The sequence below is a fragment of the Paralichthys olivaceus genome, chromosome 4 (assembly GCF_024713975.1).
Source record: "Paralichthys olivaceus isolate ysfri-2021 chromosome 4, ASM2471397v2, whole genome shotgun sequence".
Taxonomy (NCBI): domain Eukaryota; kingdom Metazoa; phylum Chordata; class Actinopteri; order Pleuronectiformes; family Paralichthyidae; genus Paralichthys; species Paralichthys olivaceus.
Genome location: NC_091096.1, coordinates 9,497,191 through 9,518,531, shown reverse-complemented (window position 1 = coordinate 9,518,531; position 21,341 = coordinate 9,497,191). Strand labels below are relative to the sequence as shown.

The following is a 21,341-nucleotide window of genomic DNA, read 5'->3' as shown; positions in this document are numbered from 1 at the left end:
GCACATGCCCACATGCACATGCACACCACACCGACCGAGAGCTGTCACACTCAACAAAAGCCACCAGACCTCATCTTGACAAGGTCTCGGCCTGCTCGTTCACCCACCCACCACACACACCATCGGCGTTATTGATCAATCACTCACATTCTGATGAAAACAAGGGGGGAAAACGGCAGAGTCATTCCCTTTTTTGTCCCTTCAGCAGACATTTTTCCGTCACTATATGTTTTCTCTCTTTCTCTCTTTACCTCTATTGCCCTCCCCGTCTCCTCTCTTTCTGTCTGACACATAATATAATGCTAGGACAGCAAAGGTCTTTGATAGTATGTGTTGTGATGGCAAAGGGTAACAGGGCCAACACACAACACATGTATCATCTTTCAGCCGTGTGTGTGTGTGTTCACAAAAGCACAAGACGTTGAGGGTATGTGTGCACATGGCCTTTCAGTTTATTGATCAAACCGCAGCTGCAAGCACTGCCATACCCACAGAGGGAGTGTATAGGCTAACACCCACACACACACACACGTGCAGGCATGCAAACACACACACAGTTGCACACATTTTGCCACCTCCAGTCCCAGCAAATATGAGGATATGCAACCTGACATTTAGATATGAACAGATCAATGGCTGGAACAAATAGAATAAGCAGTCTTGATAGGTCTAAGGTAAACAGTTTTGTGTGGGACTGTGTGTGTTTGCATATGTTCTTTATTTGATTTACTATCAGCTTTATTCAGTACTAAAGGGGGAAAGGACTTTTTTCATGCATCACACATCCTGTATGCATGTCTATACCCCATATCAAATATCCACATACCCATCAAGCAATAGAAGGAATCTGGTTCATGCAACAATCCAAATTGAGTTCACAAGCTCAAATTCTGCATAGTGCTTACACATGCCATTGTTTGTAATCAGTTTAAAATCTTTAGCATTAATAGGATGAGACTGTACATTAAATAAAATTATGCTATATTGACAGGACAAAAGGCATTTGTGTCACTGCAAATCCGTTTACTGCAAACATCACTGACTGGCTCAGATAAATAAACGATTCAAGGTTAAACCTTGAATCCTTTATGGTCAGTTAATCCTTGGCTGTATTCAAAGAACTCACTGAAAGGTCACTTGAATCTTTTTTGCGTTTCAAAAGCCTTTTACCTCAGCAAAAGAGGTAAAAGGCTTGTTGGTTGGTTTGTCAGCAGAATGAAAAGTTGGTGGAAGGCTAGGACATGGACCAATCCCAAAAAGTACGGCTGCCAATCCAGACAAAGATGCAGATCCAAGATTGTTTTTCATCTCTCTCTAACAATGCATTTTTCACCAATCTCACAGGAAATTATAAATATGGGGTTTGTGCTTATTAGTGGAAATCTGGATATAACATATTTAAATGTGGTTCTGAAGGGGGATGCCGGGCCTTATCGTAGGTACAAACTCTGAGTGAGCAATGGGTGTTTCCAGTTTTAGAAAAAAAAAGATGCAAATAGATTTTACTACAAACAACTGTTTGGTTGGTACAGGTCATGTTAATGTTGCTCAAACAGCCAATAAAACATTTGGAAATACTTAATCATGGCATGCAATGAATTTATCACCCACTACCATGTCAAACTTACACCTGTCACTTGATAAATATTCTGTACACCTACTAAACAAAAACCCACTGGGGCTACAATAGTAAAATATTTAACAAGACTCTGAAGATATTTTACACATGGAAGCACAAGACAGTTATTTAAAGTAGAGCTGTTTACTCTTCTTGTTGCAATATCAGTATATATGTTTAAAAGTAGAATATGAGCTTAAAGAACAGACAATCATCTTTACATGACAGGCTTTTATTGGCCTCTGTAAAACATCTTTACAACAATCATGGCAACAACAAAAAACGTGCCGCATTAGCTCTGTGGCTCGACTGATGGAGGTCATGTCAGTGCAGGGAAACACAGGCCAGAAGAGAGCAGAACACAGGTGAATTAAAAGATTAACCCACGCCCTAAAATGTCAGAACTCATACCAAGTGAAATTGCCTGTGGCAAGGTCAGATGAGAGAAGTGGGCTGAGCAAATGTTTGTCTGAGATTATGAGAGCAAAGTAGATGGAGATAGATGGACGGACACAGGAGAGGGAATAATACTTGTGTGTCTGTGATAGAGAGGTAGAACAAGTGTGTGTTCATGTGTGCATCTGAGCTGCTGAAGTGTTTTGGTGAGCCAGCTCGGCTTCTCCAGGTTGACTAATCTTTCACCCTATATAAAATGATTCCTTGACCTCTTCTGATCTGTATGCCATCCATCCTTCCATCTGTCACTTCCACTACTCCTCTCCCTGACTGCACTATATGAAGAATACACCGCAGGTCAACTGCTCATGGCACCAGGTATAGGTGTGTCAATCATGCACAAAAGCACACATGTACAGCATATGAACAGAGGAAACAACACAATACACACTCTGTCTTCACTATAAACTTATGTCCTGCTGCACATATTCACACACCAAGACTATTATTGTATTTTTGTGACATTTTCACAACTGAAATTTCAAGTATTTGTTACATTGTTTACATCTGATCCAGTAAGTTTAGGTTTTTCATTGTAATGTAGCGCACTGAAGACCTGACGTAAGCATGTCCTGTTACCGTAGCTGTAGATGCAGCCCACATAGGGGGTTACACTGAAAGTGATTGGTTTGTGGATGGGCGAGCATCTCACATCGATGTGTTGTCAATTCTGCGGGAAGTTGTCTTTCCTTTTCAATGGATATAATTAATAAAGCGGTTCATTTCTTTAAAATGTTATGGCTATTGTTATGCCATAATGGTTTTCTACTGGCATAACCAACTTTAGGCACAATAATCCAGAATTGTTCAGATGCACCAAACATCCTGCCATTCTGGAGAGACAATGGTTTTTGCTTTTGCAGCTTCTTCTCTTGTCTAATGCTTTCTGAAATTCCTGCAATTAAAGTAATATTTCAAACAATCTGAAAAAGTGTATTCAGACTGCAAATGTTCCCAACTGGACTAAATTCGTCTGTCCAGACAATGGTCTGAGGCACCTTTCACATCTGTTATTTTTAGTCCAGACCAAACCAAAAAGTTAGATAGTGCAGACCAAACAAGGTAGGTGTAAAAGTGTCCTTAGTCTCAGGAGTCAAACGATGCAGGATTGGATAATGTACAAAAGCAAAGGGCAGAAATACACAAACAAAACAACACATAACAAAGCCCACCTGATCTCTGCTGGGAAATAATGTTCCAATGACAAAACTGATAACAACAATAGAAGAATGATGAGCCTTTGAGTCAATAACAATTCAGCACTCATACAGCTATTCATCAGTGTTGTAATCCTAAAAAACATTGACAGAGGAACAAAGCTGTAATTTAACAGCACTGGAAAAATCCCTAAAATACCAGCACTGCACAAAGCAAGTGTGATCCTTGTTCCTCGCCATTTATATGTGTTCTTTTGTCATTTAGAATTCACTTGCTCATTCTTAAATGATAATGTGTAACACTGAGAGGAGGTTTGTTGTTGTCAACCTCGCTTGGTCAAAGTCTATCTAGCTGTTCTACTGCTATTTAACAGTGCAGTTCATTCTTTCTAATCCTTGCTAAAATAAGGTTTCATTTCACAGAAATTATGCCTTGGGTTTGTTGGAACATGCAGCCAGGGAACATCCAGGTTGGAGCTTAGGAGTATTAGAGTTTGCGATCTTTGCGTATGGGTTCACTGTGAGACATATTCTTGCATAGGCAGAATAAGTCCAAGCAGTGTTGGTGTAGGAACTTCACAAGACGAGATTAAGCTCGTACCTCTGGGAGGAGAGAGAAAGGTCATATTAGTGTCACGGCATGATAGACTGGTGTTTGAATGAGCGAGCAATGAAGGGAATAACCAGCTGTATATGGTGAAGAGCAGCAGATGTTATGTGCCTCAATTACACATCTGATCTGGCCTCAGGGGGGTGAAGCATATGCTAAAGTTGTCAACCGGAGGGGCTGACCCCACTGCACACTTATGTTTTACAGGTAACTCTGAACCGCCTGCAGCTTGGCATAAACCCCTTTAATGACAGAATTATTATTTCCACAGCTTAGCTTTACAAGAGTTCCTTACAGAAACTCTCTGCTATGATGTTACAAAACCAGTCTTAGCAATTCTGCAAGAGGATGCTCTCACCCATGAAATTGGGCTAATTCATTAATTCTAAATGTACTCAATTCAAAGTTAATTGACCCTTGGATATTGTTCTATTGTTGAGATTGTTTTGATATTTCATGGATAAACGCCATGTGCCTCTCTTACTTTGATGAAACTTAACACTCTATACAGCATCACTTTTGCATTACTGAGACAATATTTGCAGCAAATTATTCCCAAAGGAAGTAACTATTTTAAAACATTCTCAATTATTTTCTCTAAAATGAAATATCAGCAGGGGAGACGAAAGGTGTGATGATGTCGGCGTCACCTAAGGATAAAAATACTTAATTATGATAACAAATATTTTGACATGAAGGAGAAAACCAATACCAAACCCATTTTAATCAGTGTTTCCATTCACTGTTGCACTCTGCCATATTTTAATTTGTTCATTATCATAAAGAGATCTCTAACTTGGTGTTTTGCTCCATTGCTGTTTATATGTAACAATGGCCACAAACTTAAACTACCTTCCATAAAGTAGTTACCACCCATGTAGACCTCACAGATTCAGCTGAAATGATAAATGTACCCACAAGAGGCATTAATGCAGTTCTCTTTCAATGTTAAGTCTGTGCATGTGTACGTGCACCTCTGCTACCACCATAGATTAACTCTGTGAGAAAGACTGCAAATATATTCACGTTTTCCTGAGTCATTTTGTTTTCATCATCCAAAACATAATCTAAAAATCTAAAATGAAGATAATAGTTTCATCTTTGCTCTTGTTTTGGTATATTTCATACATTATGGAGTTGAGGTTTGATACTACAGGGCTCAAAAATCAAACCATCATCCTTTGTCCTCTGTTTAGCAGCTCTGCAGAACTGTGCTAATCTTTAATCAGGTCTCAAGTGATCAATCATGATGATACACATGCACACATGTTCTAGCATATTTTAAAAAGACAAGTGATGAATATTAATACATTGCTGCAATGAATTTAACTAGCATTGAACTGAAATCCATTAAAAACTTTTGAAATTCAATGTGGTCTTAGCCCAATTTTAGAGAAAATCTGTATCAAGGAAACTATATCCACCACATTAAAGCTACACCTTACCTACTGGGACAAACATAAAAATTCCATCAGTAAATTCAATTGCATTCATTCACTTAAGAAACTCCATGTTGGGAGCATGCAGAGATGCTTCATAAATAAAGGTCATAAAGTCTGTTACGAAAGACCCTCTGCAAATCAAAGCCACAGGACGTTGTGACCTAAAATCAAAGCAACGCAGAGATAATACTCAACTGACCCTAAAGACAGATTACATCTTCCAGCGCCTCAATTATAAAATCAATGTATTCCTCTATTTCCTGCAGAGCCCTGCAGTTGAGAGACTAGTTGACCCTGAGCCTGACCCTATTACTGAGACCAGAGAACAGGAGATAACATGACAAGATGCCAAGCATTTGTTACAGTGTATGTTTGTGTATCTGAGAGAAAAAGAGAGCGAAATGCATCTTCAAATGCATTAAGAAAAGAAAAATGTTGTGTGATCACCACACCACCAAGAGTCTGAGGAGAACACAACTGTAAATGATAGAGACAGGAGGAAAAAACAAAAGAAAGTGTGAGTGTAAAGAGGTGAACATGGGAAATAACACCTAAAATAAAAGGTGAGATGAAAAATTGAACCAAAAGGGAGCAGTGAATGTAGCATCTGTCCAGGAATTATGCCTCCCCTTCTGGGCCAATCAGTAACAAATATGGTACCTGCTTTTGACATATAATTACAACCCTCCTCCTGGGCCAATCGGTAATTTATAAAAAATGCTGAAATAGTGTGGTGACATGAAACTGCACTGCAAGTTATTTCAAAGTGCAGTCCAAGCTCTCTCGGATTTTATGTGACAGGCAAAGTAATCAATGTAGAATGAAATGAATGGATGAGTTTTACTTACTGGAGAAAATACCAGGCGCGGACATGCACGCACAAACCCACACACACAGCAGACGGACTGCATGGGTTAGAGTATTTCTAAATGGGACAAAATTGTGTGTGTGTGTGGGGGTTCGAAATAGCATAGCAGAGTTGTCAGTTTTCATCATTGAACAGAACTCAGTTCCAGCTGCAGTCAGCAAGATTACACACAGAGTGGATTATACCGTGCGATACTTGGATTGAACCATCAAAAAAGATACCACGTGCTAGAATAACATGAAACATGAACACGGTTAAAAGATCAGCTTCAAAGTTACAAAGAAAATCTAAATTGACCGTAGGGTATATAGACATTGCATGGGGACTGGTGCAGAAGTATATGACACTACTTTCATCCTCGCTGCTGTCGTTCATAAAAGAGGTTGCTTCTCTAGAAAACATGTCTTTTCACTAATGCTGTCTCTTTATATGCCGACGACGGTCTCAGTTTTACAGACAGTGTGAAATAAAACAGTGCTTTGCACTTTGTTCCTGAACAGAGTCTCTGTTCTCGAGTGTTTGTGGCTGAATTCCACTGATTGACACATTTGTGCCTCAGAGTTATGAACTAATTGAATACATTTAAATATACAAAGATCTTTTTTACGCAAATGTAAACATAAATGCACATCTTTTATGTGTTTCTGTGTAAACATTGTATTGATCATTCTACACCTCTCAAGGAAAATTGTGAAAAGACAAACTACATAATGACACAGTTTCAAAAAGCCAAAGTGTTTGTTTACTCTTTAAAACTGAAGTTTGCTTATCTACAAGCACAGATACTGATATGCCCTCTTTACCTGATCAGGCTCTTGTTACAGCAAAAAAAACTAATTGTAATCACAACACCACATCTTTCAATTACTGAACACCGGTGGCACACAGAGCTCAACTCACTCCCTTATATTCTTACTGTTCAGATATCTGTATCTGCTGGCAGGTTGATAATATGAGCGCTCTTTCCAACAATTAAAAACAAACACAGATTGAATTCCACAAGAGTGAAGATGTCAGACGCTCGTCTTAAATGCCACTATGCTGTTGTGGCCATCCAGCCATACAGAGTAAGAGGCTTTTGGAAAAGACAGACTCTTGTTTTATTGTCAGCAGTACTTACAGGAACTCTGGCTTCAATTGAAACATCCCATGCTTTTATCTGTTTCTTTTCCCTGGGTCGCAGATCCACGATCATCTCCCATTTGTTTTTCTTCACTGCGCACGTTGTCCGCCTGCACTTTTTCATTTCTGATTTCATTGTGCTTCAACTCTTTCGCTCCCTCTCTTCTCTTTTTCCTCCCCTTTCCGATCTCCTTCTCTTTCATCTGAGACAATTCCAATTTCACATCTAATACATCTTCAACAGCACAAATCCTATTAGGAATTGAGTGCTGAAATTACCAGAGGATGCATCAGCCCAAATTGTGTTCCATAATCCAAGCAGCTGAAATAGAGGGGTGGGGGGGTGGTAGGAGGATGGAAGGAAAGCATTTCATTTTTTCATCCCACTTACTCCATTGTTTCCCTCTAAACACACACACTCACCTCTGTTACCCATCTCATGAATAATGCATGGCTTTGTTGTGTTTGTAGGTGTGTGTCATCATTTGATATAATGATCTGTGGCGTGTATTGAGACGCATGCAATGCGGAATTAAAACAGTTGTGCAGGTGTGTGTGTGTGTTTGTGGGTAATGGTGCTGCCGGGACAAGTGGATATACTTTTAATCTATACTCTGATTTTTTTGGGCACTTCAGTCCAAAAATTGATAAATGGCTGGTGTTACCAACGGTGACATGTAAAAATGCTCTTGGATATTCAATACTATCAAATATGGACGTGGTTGTTTTTTACTTGACTGCTGCTACTTGATTTAAGGGCTTATAATGAAATCAACATTAGCCACAGGGAAGATGCAAATTTAGCTATCAACACTGGCTCAAAGACCGTAGATCCTCTCCAACTGAGGAGGTGTGACGTACGTTAGCGTCAGGCACTGACTCAGCATCGCAAGGCTTTTTGTAATCCCAAAGGAAAAACTATTTGAGAAGTTTGTTTCATCTTGCCTGTAATTTCATTAATTGAATATTCAAAAAGAAGCCACGTACACTTTCATCGCTATTACTGAGGGAAAACAAAATGACAGGTAGGCAGCAGGCAATAGTTATATCTCCCAGGATGGTGAAATGAAAGTGTAACCCACCATTCTATGTCTCTAATTGGCTTTGCCTGATAATCATCATAATGTAATGACAGACACAAAGACTTTCCATGAGCATAATAATACCAACTAACTAACATCCTGACGAATCATGCATATCACAGTCAGTGTAAAAAAACAAGTCTTGCAGGCCACAACTGAATAATACAGAGCGGCGATGTAGATGAGGTTATACCCAGCACTGACTGAAAAATAAGAAGGTATACCTGCATATACCCTGTACTACACTTCTGTGTGCGTGTGTGTCAAGGGAGATACACATTTTAAAGAAGTCAAGATAGATTCATAGAGATGGAAATATATTGGAAGAGGGATCTAAAGGATGCTCGTAGGGCATCGAGTGCATTGAAAGTGTGTTGGTGAGGTACAGCACAGTGTGTGTGTGTTATCACATGTGTAGCAGGGAGAGAGGAGAGAGAAACAGACAACAGATAAGCACATTGGAGAACAACATGTGAAGGAAGCTCACCCACACACACACACACATATATGCGCATACACTAATCTGTATCATTTCTAAAGTACTAACTGGCATCCCCATTAGTGGCTGTACTGGTGGCAGTCAATAGTGCTAACCTTTGGTGTTCTTTACACACACACACACACACACACATGCACACACACACACACACACAGAGACACAGAGACACACACACAGAGACACACACAAATGACCAACCTTTCAGTCCTTTAACAGTAGTGCTCCATAATCATTGTGCTTCCACCTCCATGTGCTCAGATAAAACCTTAATGTCATTGTGCATCACAGGCAAACACACACATACACACATCCTGTTTGTTGAGATAAGAACATAATGCCATCTCTGTCTGGTGATAAAGTTCAAGGAGAGAACTACAGCCAGGCCCCTGAAGTGCCCTTTTAACTGCGCTGGGAAATGGTGGTAGAGAAATCTGTCTCTCTTATGAAGAGAGCATGTGTGTGTATGTGTGTGTGAGTGGTCCGAATACAAATATTCTCATGCCGTACAACATTGGTGAAACATCCTCAGAGATACATGGACTTTAGAGAGAGATGGACACTACAGCAAAAGGATTGTGTTGGTTAGATTGAGTTCAGATAATTAAGCTCCAAAAGCTGTGAGAACAGCTGTGCACAATGGTGTCCAACAAAACACAGCATTGACAGTTTGATCCCCAGATCCTCCAGTCTACATGCTAAAGTATCTGAAGCAACACATTGAACACGGTTGCTTCAGGTTACGTCAGCATGTTGCAGCTTGGTCTCATTGTTTTATGGGTGAGTATGTGGATGAGTGAAAGAGAGGCAAAGTGTCACAGTGGTCGACAGTAAAAGAACTGTCTGGGATGTCTCAACAAAAAGAATTTCTTTCATGTTGCAGGGTTTGACAATTCCTGTGAGACTTTCTGTCAAATATGAATATGCCACAGCTAAAGTGAAATTATATTGTCTTTCATTTTAGTGAAATCAGTTCCAATCATCTGGGTATGACCTTTACACTCACGTCCTCTTTCTGCATTCTAGGAAACAGGGTTCACCTTCACTGCATCAAGACTGTGAACACATTCTTACTAGAAATGTCAACACAACATGTGCAGGTCTGTACCTTCTCTTTTAGCATGGCCTAATGCATTTTAAATTAAAGTCTGAGTGGAGAGAGAAATGTGATGTGCTAGTTACTTTATATTTTAGTAATGCAGATTTTTGACTGACAGGGTACAAGTGGACCTGAGAGAGAGGCAGATGATTAAATGTAGTCTGCAATGTCTCTCGGGCTGAGTGAGCGTAAGAATTTATGACTCTGTGATCGCCTAATCTGACACAGCAACCATCTTACATCTGCACTGCACATACTGTATCTACCCTGGGCCTTTTTTCTGCATACTATGTTCTGATCTTTTTGTTGAGTACTTCATATTTTGCATACTTCTATGTTCTGCTTACACCAGTGATTAAAGAGAAACCACATTTCAATCCCATTTATGTCCTTTACATATATGGAAGAATTGACAATAAAGTGGACTTTGACTTTGAATTGATCTCAAAAGATGATAAAGATTTATCATGTAGTGTGAACTCAACTTTACTGAGGATCATAATAAAATGTTTCCAACACAAGATTTATTTTTGGCATTTATCATTAACTTAACTTAAGTAAAACTTAAGTAAGGAAGTCATATTTGCATGTGTGTGTGTGTGTTCACACTAACACTATTTCTCTTTACATTTTCTATTAATTTGCTCTTCACATGTTCACCCTTCGCACTTAAATCATCCATTTATGTTTTCCTTTTTCTATCCTGCCTTTTCACCTTGCCCTTCTGAATCACTTTCTCACTGACCTCTAATAAGGAACACACACATTTCAGAGTCATAAAGATCTGAGCCATGTATATGAGCATTAAAGGCCCGCTATCATAGAAAATGAGCTTCTTGTGTCATTTATTTATTACAAAGAAGGTCTAGGTGGTGTGTGAACACTGTGAAAGTCAAAGCACTCAATCGTCAGAGCAATGCACAGAGCTTGTATCCAGAAGCTGTGGCTTAAATGACTTCCATAAGTTTGTGATGTCACAAAGTTACAAGCCTCCGTTAACTTTACAATACTTACCCTTCCATTTTTACTCCATTCTTTTCTTTATATTTTACCCTCCTCATCTTTCAACTTTACCTTCATACCTACCCCAACTTCTTTACCTGTATACCGATTTTCCTGTCAGTCATCTTTCTTCAAATCCCCTTTATTTGTCATCGCTTGAACCTCAGTGCCCTCCTGTCCACATTCTCCTCGTCTGTCATTCTATCATGAATGCCTCCTCTCCATTTTACTTCCTCTCCTCCATATATCTCTGACACTGTCCCACAAATGTCAGTATTTGTTCTTCATGCCCCATCGCCAAAGCAAAGACATCATAGGAGAGATGCCTAATTGTATTTGGGTGCAAAACCCAAATGAAGGAAACCTCAATAAGTCAAAGAACTCAGTCAAACCACCGACACATTAACATGTAAATCACTGTCATTTTAAACCTTTCAATTCATTCTGACCACACCTGGCCAACCCACTGCCCTCAACAGCTGAGTGTGGAAAAAGTTCAGTTAATGTGTGACTGAGAGATTGGCCTTCACATGTCAGTAAGTAAAAGCACAACGGATGAGAGCTTATTGACTATCGAACTCCTGTCATATATTTCCATGTTAGAATTTCTCCAGTTTCCATTCAATTTAAAAGACATTGACATTTAATCAAAAAGTCCTTTGACACAGTAATTCTTCGTGTGAGCGTACTCAGCATGATTAACAATTAAGTCAGCCGGATCATAAATCCCCATCAACGTAAATCCACCATAGAACAGGAAGATACAAGAGAAAGACAGAGTATCATGAGTGATATAAAGGGGACTTTTAACTAAGTTGAGTGGATGCTACTAAATCTGTTTGTTTATTATATCCCAGATTCTTTTATTATAATATAATATAAACAGTAGGTATCCTGCAGAAATCCCCTTTCGACTGTAATTGACAGGCCACATTTTCTCTCACAGTTACATATTGAATGGCTCTTTGGACCGAAAGTGAATAAGAGGCAATTCATTATTGGAAAATTCATGCACAGGGTGTTGATGAGAAAATACATATTCATCATTGGCAGTGAAGCAGGGCAGCATCACAACATCTGATTTAAAGCTCCACTGGCAGTGGAAGTCTGCAAAACCTGACCCCTCTGGGATGATTGTTGAGAGTGAATTTTACTGAATTCAGAATTGTACCACAAGACAAATTTCAACTGGTGCTGTTTAACAATACAAGCCTGGCACTTGGTTCTGTTCTACCAAAGTCAAGGAGAATGTGTTTCCCTGTTACAACATAATTATTATCTTCTGTATGATAGTTATCACTATTTGCTATAAAATGATACCTGCTTGTTTGTTTATGTTTCATTTTATATTGTGGTTGATACCGTCCCATCATTGCCGTGAATAATTAGTTAAAAAAAGAAAAAGGTGTGTGTGGGGTGTCTGAGTGATGACTACTATTTATTTAAATTGACCAATTTAATGTTTCCACATCTCATCTGTGTTGAATCAGAGTTGATGTAAATATGGGAAACAATTGTCTTCTCCTAAGTCGCTTCCTGGCTGTGTTTCCTGACTGAAGGCTCAGTAAAATCTCTTGATAAACTACAGCAACACCTTAAATTACTTGATTCATTCAGCAAAACCTTGCGAAAATATTTTGCAAGATTTATATGTAGAAGTGAAGAATATATACGTTTGTGAAGGGGACAATCAGTTGCACGGCACCCACACACCCAGTCAGAAGGATAATTTCTCATATACAGTAGTAACAACTGTGAAATTGCTCAGTTACTGAAGTCTGTTTTCAATGAACATGATGAAAAGTGAAGCTGCCTCTCTCACCCCATCAAATAACAAAGAATTAGTTATTTTAAGTAACTACCCTCTGTCTCAAACCTGAATGTACATTCTCTTTGTATTCATTCATTCATTGCATTTAGCGTGCAATTTCATCCCTTTCGCTCAATTTTTCACATGTGACCGAAGCATCTGTAAGTCGTGCATTAAATATGGGATCTCTCCTTGAAGCTTTGAACACGCAGAGATCAAATATTTGAAAGTCAGCCCTGTTTCAAAGTCAGCACATTCTGCTAGTGGCTGTTAAATGTCTGCAGACTGACGTGTAGGTCCAAATTGCTTGTGTTTCTACTATTCTTTGGTCAATTGGGCAGATTTTTCTCCAGACTTTAACAGGTTTTTGCAGGATTTAATGTGACGACCCTACCCTATAGGGTTGTTTGCTACTATTTAGAATAGAAACATAGATAGACAGCAGTGAACGCAGCGAGACAGTCGAAGAAAAAGTACTCTTGAACAACAGCTCAACAACTTTTTAAAACACAGCTTGCAGCACAGCCACCCACCCTGTCCATAATAACAGCATTTCACCCACTGTAAACTTACTTCAGAGTTCCTCCTGTTCCAAATTCCTTTTCTTCAGGCCATTCCAGACAGGAGAAGAGAGGAGCATATATTACACGGCCTTTACTAGCATTTTATATCTGAACTGACCCATGAGTACTTAGAAGTCATAACAATACTGATACATTAGTACTCAGTAATCATGGCTCGGACCAAACCCATCTTTAAATTCTGCCTTATTTTGTTCTCAGTTAAATGCCTGTAAAGTTTAGTGACTCTATTTTGCACAGTTCTGCCATTATGGTGACAGATGTGTAAGTACCAGAAAACAGCCTCCAACCACCACAGCAGGTGTCTCCAGGGCCACATTTTTCTTTCATTATTGCGCGCGCACACACACACACACACACACACACACACACACACACACACACACACACACACACACACACACACACACACACACCCACACGACTGTTTCTCCTTGGCTTTGGAGGACATTGCATTGACATGTTTCCTGAAGACTTACCTTACTTGCTTAACCTTAAACTTTACCCGGACAATATAACGTGACTGTGTTAACAGATTGAGATCCCAACAAAACAACATGATTTATACCCAGATCACACACACACACACACACACACACACTATGTTGGTGTCATATTGTGGTCAGGGTTAGGGTTAGTGCTAGCTCTTGACCATGTCCCTGTAATTTCTCTGTGACTCAAAAACGCAGACAGAGACATTATCAAGCTTCACTAGGGCTAAAAAGTTTGCAGTGGATGCAGCCATATTGAGGAATACATTATTCAATGTGTCTTATCCAGAATATTTTCCTTCATGTTTCATTTGCAACATCTGTCATCTCTGGAATAATCTGCGACCTGTTTGATGGTCCTTCAAGTGAGAAATGTCAGTTAAAGAGAAAACAGTCCCAAAATGACATCGTTTTAAAATTTTAACGGTTTTGAGATCAAATGGCAAAATTCATGTTTTCCACTTCTTTGCATATATAATATGATGCCTATGTGCGTATGTGTGTGACAGAGAATGTGAAACAGAATACTAATTCCGCCTGAATACATTTTGACTCAGGGTAATGTTGTCTATTTTCCAAATACTAATACTTCAGTTCATATAATATTCATTGGCTCATTATTTCATGCTACTTCTGCCAAGACGTGGCTTTAGCACAGCAGTGTGTGGAACGCAGATAGACAGTACAATGACTTTCTTTTACATATCAGCATCCTATCAATAGCAAAGCATTTTGGTTTTCTTCCAGATTAATATAAAAAGGCTGTTCAGTCATGTCTCCTCTTAGTTTAACCTTGTACTGCAGGCTAGACTGGTTAATGGCATAATCTACCGTAACCATATATTGTTACTGCAGCAAGATCATTGTCATGTGTGGGATTAATACATAATTAATGGTTAGATTAGATTATATGACTTTATTATGACCTATATTGTAGGATTTTATATATATTATAATCATCTCCATTTTAATTGCCTCATGTTTTAGTTACCAAGCATCACAGGCATATTTCACCGATGAGAAAATGTCATAGCAACAACGGTAAAGATATCTGTCGTCTTGGATTCATTATTGGTCCTTTATGAGCTGACTAAGTCCAGGAAAGACATCCATAACTCATGACAAGTAATATTTTTAATAAGACAGTGGTCCCAAGGCAAGAAACCTACTTTCCGCCTCTGTCTACATGCAGTGGGTGGAATAGAGACATGTACCCGCAAGAAACATTGTTGGCAGTGACTGCTACATTCACCCACGTGCACTCGACTGAAAAAGGCAAGCAGTGAAATGTTAAATAATGCAGAAATCTGAATGAGCCTCTTGGTTTTGAGAATATATAGGTGTACTTGTGTGGTAAAATGCAAAAACGTGCATGGTGGAAGACGTTCTAACGAGAACCCAGCAAATGTTGAGTTGGCCTTTTTCTGCTGGGCTCACAAGAGGATTGTGATATAAAACACACAAACCACAGGAAGGCAAGGAGAGAGACTAGAACCTAAGTCAGTATAAGACAGAGTTGATCAAGTAGACTAATAATAACCCTTATCTACCATCTGAATATCACAGGTTGGCTTTAAACCCGTCTTTCTTACAGTTTTGCTCATGAGGACTTGGAGGTGCAAAGTCGGTCAACCTGTCAATTCAGCATTATCTGTCTCGTGGATTCAGGTTGGACTGTTTATGAAGATGGATGACATGACAGCCAAAGGGCCTCAATTGCAAGTATCAGTCATAAACCCTGTCATGTTAGTGGATGGGACATGGGCCAAACTATAAAGTCAAAGTACACGTCAAATCATATTTTTCAAAGATAGTATCTGACGCATTAGATAATTCTTATCATTCTTATCGTATGTTCTAGTGTTAATTTTTCCATTTAGTCTAGTTTTAAGTAGTTGTTTGATACGATAAAAGCAGGGTGACTGATTTTTTAGAGCACATATATCAGTAGAACCTCAACATAGCAGCTCCTCTCCATGGTGATTACTGCACGGACTCTGGCTCCACATTTGTAAGATGGCAGCGTTAGTATCTGGGATATTTTGGCTCCATTTCTGAACAGTGAGAGGAAGTAGAGACGTGTCGTCCATCTTTATATACAGTCTTTGATTCAGATTTCAAGCTATTTGACACGGGCCTAACCAACTAGACAAAAACATAACTAGTCCACCCTACACACGGTGAAGGTTGAACCCAGAACTTTCACAACTTTCACAAATGAAAGAGAGCCAGTGGTCTGTACAGTGGTATGTTAAGAGACTATAGCATATTTCTCTTCACCACATTTAGTTTTAAGCTCCTTTCCCCTGTATTTGTTTCTGTGTTCATCTGTAAAATATTTTGTCCCTTGTTTTATTTATCTCACTTTGCTTTCCTTCCTTTGTTTTTCTTTTATGTCCAGTCACACAGTTTGGACAATTATAGTTGTGCAAGGATACAATTGTACAAAAATAAAAATGTAATTTAAGTTTAAAACAAAACCTACTTGTCAGATGTTATAGATAAAGTAACATTTAGGCACCTCCTTGCATTACATTTTGTTGTCTAATCACTCTTTGCTATATCTCTCATCTCCCCGTTCACTTCCTTTTGCCCACTGACATAATTTTGGCACAGCTTTCAGTCAGTATCTTACATCCGTCCCTAATGCATCTGGATGGGAGGTGCACTCTCTGACAAATGACCTCACAAATAATCTGATAGAGAAAAAAAATCAAGGTCCTAGTAATCTGTGTCTGTCTCCACATGTCCCTCCACCAGCCTGCGTCTCCCTTTCAGTCCTTGTATCCATCCCTCTCTCCTTTACCCCTCCTCACCATCTTGCCAGGGAGGGAGGCAGAGAGAGAGAGAGAGAGGGAGAGATGCGGTCATCAATCTTATCCACCAATCTTTAGCATCTCCCGACACTTCATCTCAGAAACCCCTCTCCACTTGATGTCTGACTAAATTAGATTAAAAGACTTCTTTATCAACCTTCCCGAAGGAGAGAGAAACTCTTTTGGTTTCTGCCCCCACACTCAAATGGAGGCCGACACTTCTATATTGTGTAATAGCTAAACCAATTTTCTACATCTATTGTGTATCAGATCTCATAAAACAACTGAGTAAGTGATAATAACGGTATATTCAATCATCGGTTTCTAAATATATTTTCGGCCCTTTGCTCAGTTTATTCTTGCCTTATTTCATCAGAGGCCTTATTTCCTATTCGAAACAATCAACTCTCCTGTTTTGGGGGTCAAGCGCAGTAAATCATGTGTGAAGGGACAGAGATGATCCAAGTTTGGTTAAAGAAAACACATAGTATTGATTTTAAATTGTAAATTATCTATTATATGTGTGTCTGATCTACTCTTTTTATTTTGCCATAGTTTTATAAAAAGAATAACCAACTTAGCCACTGAAAAAGCAAAGAGGAAACATTAAATAGTTTCTCACTCTGTGATAGGTCGACACACTGGTTCAACCACAACCCTCTGAATTTAATAGAGCATGCAGTTTAGTTTGGGAAAAGTTTTAATGTGATAAGAAAATCTGCGTTTTGATCATTCACTGAACACCTAAACAAAACCCTGAAGCCAAGCAGGTTATGTTTTCTTCTGTTTCATCTTGTTTGTTTGTTAGCAGGATTAAAATAGAATTTGGAAGGATGCGGTATGGGTGAGGGAAGAACCACCTGGTGCAGGTCAGGGGACGGATGGAGGATTTTTTTTTTTTTTACCTTTTTAACATTGGGGATAGGGCGCTTTTCAACATTTTTGTGAATTTCTAAAGAAACAATAGAAAGATCTTGATGAAAAAATCAGAGACTGATTTGTATGCATGTGTACAATTCAGTGCGGATGTATTGAATTTAAAATGTGACTCTGGGGCCTTGGCGGAGATATGTGCTCTCGCTTCCATTCTATTTGTTATTGGGTTTGTTTCGGTGTCTCTCTGCTCTCCACTGGTCACAAATCACTTAAAGCCAGGTTTAAGATTTCCTCAGTGTGATCGAAGAGCGTGAAACCTTGAGACACTCCGTCATAGTCCTGTGGCCAGCGCGGTGTACTCACTCCAGTATGTCTCCACACTCACAAGGCCATAAAACTACACACAAATACTGACACTAATGCACTCACAGACACACAATAACACCCCATCTATCACCCCCCCTCCCTGTTACGCCTCCAACCAAATTAGATTGTGATTGCTCTTTCCGAGGTCACTTTTAATTAAACCGAGATGAGGACATGACACACGGGATTAAGCCCATCCTACCACTTCAAATTATGAATTCATAACTAATGCAGGAGCCTATTGCTGTCAGCCATGACCTCCACATCATTTATGTTTAAGAGCACAAGGAAGTACACTAATTGTCTTCTTCTGCAGAGATAAAGAGTGCAAGGGGAAATGTGTGTGGGAGGGTATAGTATGTATATATATATAAGTAGGATGAGCTGTATGCCTCGTCTGTGACTGTGCACGTTAAATCAATACTGACTTTACCACAGATCACAGAGAGAGAGAGAGAGTGACAGAGAGAGAGGTAGACAGTAACATGCACTCTACCATGTCTCAGGCTGAGTAAAGGTGAGAATTTATGAGTCTGTGACGGCCTCATCTGAAACAGCGACCACCTCAAAAGACAGATCAATCATGTAGTGGGAGGTGAGCTCCACTGAGAATAAAACGAAGGTTCCTGACATTTGATCTGATTAATGACATTCGTAAAATCAAATTTTTGGGCATTTATGAACAAATACTGTTCTAGCGGGGGGAGAAGAGCTGAGAGGAGCTGAGAGGAGCTGAGGAATATATGCCTATGTCCTATGGAAACGTAAATGAGGGCAATGCCATGTTTAGGGAGATATTTAGCTGATCTAGATCATTTGTAGATGATCATATAAACATCTGTGAGACTCTGCACATTAGTAGTACATGAATGGCCCTGTGAAGCATAAATCTTCCAGACTCCCTTGAAAACACAAAGGACACTTGAAAGTGTGTGTTATGATTATGTATGCATGGAGTTTGCATGTTCTCTGCGTGGATTTCCTCCAGTTTCCTTCCACAGTCCACAAGACATGCATAATGGGGTTAGGTTATAAAGAGACTTGGAAATTGACAGTAGGTGTGATTGTGAATTGATATTTGTCTCTATTTTGAACCATTGGGAAAACTCAGGATCCAGAGTTTGCTCTTCACATATGAAGAATGATGCTTGGAGATTGTCAAATGTTAAAAACGTGTTCCCACTTCATTGCATAGAATCCTCTAGAGACTTTCATGCTCTCTTCTCATATACACCCACTATGACATTATTCAGAGTTTTAGCAAGGGGCTGACATGATAAACTCCAAAAACGTCTGCAGCAAGTGACTCAGACGTTTGCATTCTCACAAACAACCACTATGGATATTTTCAGGAGATCATCAGGAGTTTGGTGCATGTCTGAAAGCAGCTCATATGTCAGGGACCCGTTCAGGGCTCCAGACTCCCTGTGTCTCTTAAAGGATGAGCGGTATCATTAATGAATGGATGTTGATGTGTACAACAGTGTACTAGTGTATCTGTAGTAAATTAAGTTTGTATTCTTATTCATTTGATGCAATATTTAAACCTTGATAAAAGTCGATCCTGCTGTTTGCTAGAACTTCAGGTATATTCAACAAAGGCTATGGCTTCTGCTTAACTCTGGACATGCTCTGTTTGATGTTTTACCAAAAAATGGCCCAAAAAAATAAATTCCTAATTGATTCTGGTCCAGGAAGGCCTGTACTGACCTACACAACTATTTTCTATTTCTGTACCAAAGTCTTCAGATCGACAAAACATTCTAACAGCTCTATAGAAGGGGAAAGCTTGAAATACTGTTTCTCGTGTTTTCCATTTCCATTATTGACTGGAAAAAAGAAACGTGGGACCAAAACCTCCTTCCTTACCTCAGTGATAAAAGCCTTGGCAGTGGCTGGGCTCATGAACAGCACGGCTCTGCGCAGCGTATCCCTGTATCGATGCAGCTCCTCCACACGCATTGTCCTGAACAGGCTTGTGATCATCATGTTGATATTAGATTCCACCTTCTGCAGGGAGACGTCCATTCCCTGCTGAGAGGTCCGGTCCAGGAAATCCTCGATACCACGGATATCTGGAGGAAGAGAGATGGAGATAAAAATGCTCCATTGAAAAATTCTTTTGGAAATATTATACATACACAATTATATCCAACAGGCAGATAAACAGCTAATGCACTCATATATTTCTAATATTAAAACCTTTACTGTGACTTTAGATCGTTATCTCTCTATATGAATAGATTCACTAAACAGATACATCAGTAGCAAAAAACAAACATTATGGTTTAAGTTGTTTGCTGGGTTGTAGTGAAGAAATGAAATAACATCTGACAAAGTGTTTTATTTTGTTGTTAAGGTTATATCTTCAATCTAAATGTTTGAGTTTGAGTCTTGATGAAATTGATTCATTTGATTATAGCCTTTGAATTGTTGGCATGCAATTTTTTGATCTGGATTTGAGAGCCGTAGACTAATACATTTATACAATACAATTTTCAAAGGGAAATATTTCATTGCAATAAATCTAGTGCTGTTCAGATTTCAACACAAAGTATTTCATCGTGATTATGTTTCAAAATGTATTATTCAAGTGCTGATATAATTCAAATAATTGTGGAAATTATTTCTTGCCGTTTATTTGTGATTTCCAACCACACTTTTCATCCTTATTTCACATTTCTCGTTTCATTTTCTCAAGGATCTGTTTAGGAGTTTTATTTTTCTGTACAAGCGTCTCCTTGGCCAAATCATTTGAAAATCTAAAACTGCTCTCTCTAGCACAGTGATGACAGCTAAACTCAGATAATATGGATCGATTCAGACCCACACGCACTGTCTAGACAAAGATAAGATGACTCATCTAAATAAAAACAACTGCATGATTGAGATTTGGGTTCCTTGGTGACCAAAAATATTGAGTACACAGTAAATTGAAGCTTCTGCCTTCTGAACTAAGACTAGTGAATGAAGCGTGTTCTTAAATTTTAATCTTATAGTGATGAATAAAAAAATTAAAAAACTTTTGATCCCAATTTGATTTAGTTTTCAAGTTAAATGTAGGCTTTAATACTCATTATGTGTGACTGTGTCTCTAAAAATACTTTTTTGGCTAGTCATGGGCCATTCATTCATTTGACAGGTTTATTTGAAGAATGTATAAATGCTCTTCACTTAAAATATTGAGCCTGGGGCCCCCAAATTCTCTGTCCTCGTGCTGAATGTTCTGTTATGTGCATCAAGGACAAAGCCAAAATAAGAACCAGTTTTGCTGAATCTAGTATGTTCCCACTGGGACCCTGAGAGCAGAAATAACTCGTGACACTGTCAAGATTTTCAATTAACTCGCCAAACCATCATAATTATCTTTATTAAGAGTTATTTTTGTATGAAAACAAAACCAGGATGCTGGTGTCAGTACTTATACTGCAGAGACTCCTCCATACTTA

At 39.0% G+C, this 21,341-nt stretch overlaps 1 protein-coding gene across 3 annotated transcripts in view; it reads right to left on the bottom strand.

Moving 5' to 3' along the window:
• The window catches only part of grid2 (glutamate receptor, ionotropic, delta 2), a 423,234-nt gene that overhangs the window by 152,638 nt on the left and 249,255 nt on the right, over positions 1–21,341 (bottom strand). For all 3 annotated transcript variants that reach the window (XM_069523619.1, XM_069523620.1, XM_069523618.1), the window contains exon 4: positions 19,762–19,967. In XM_069523619.1, coding sequence (XP_069379720.1) covers positions 19,762–19,967 — 206 coding nt within the window. The remainder of the gene's footprint in view (positions 1–19,761; positions 19,968–21,341) is intronic.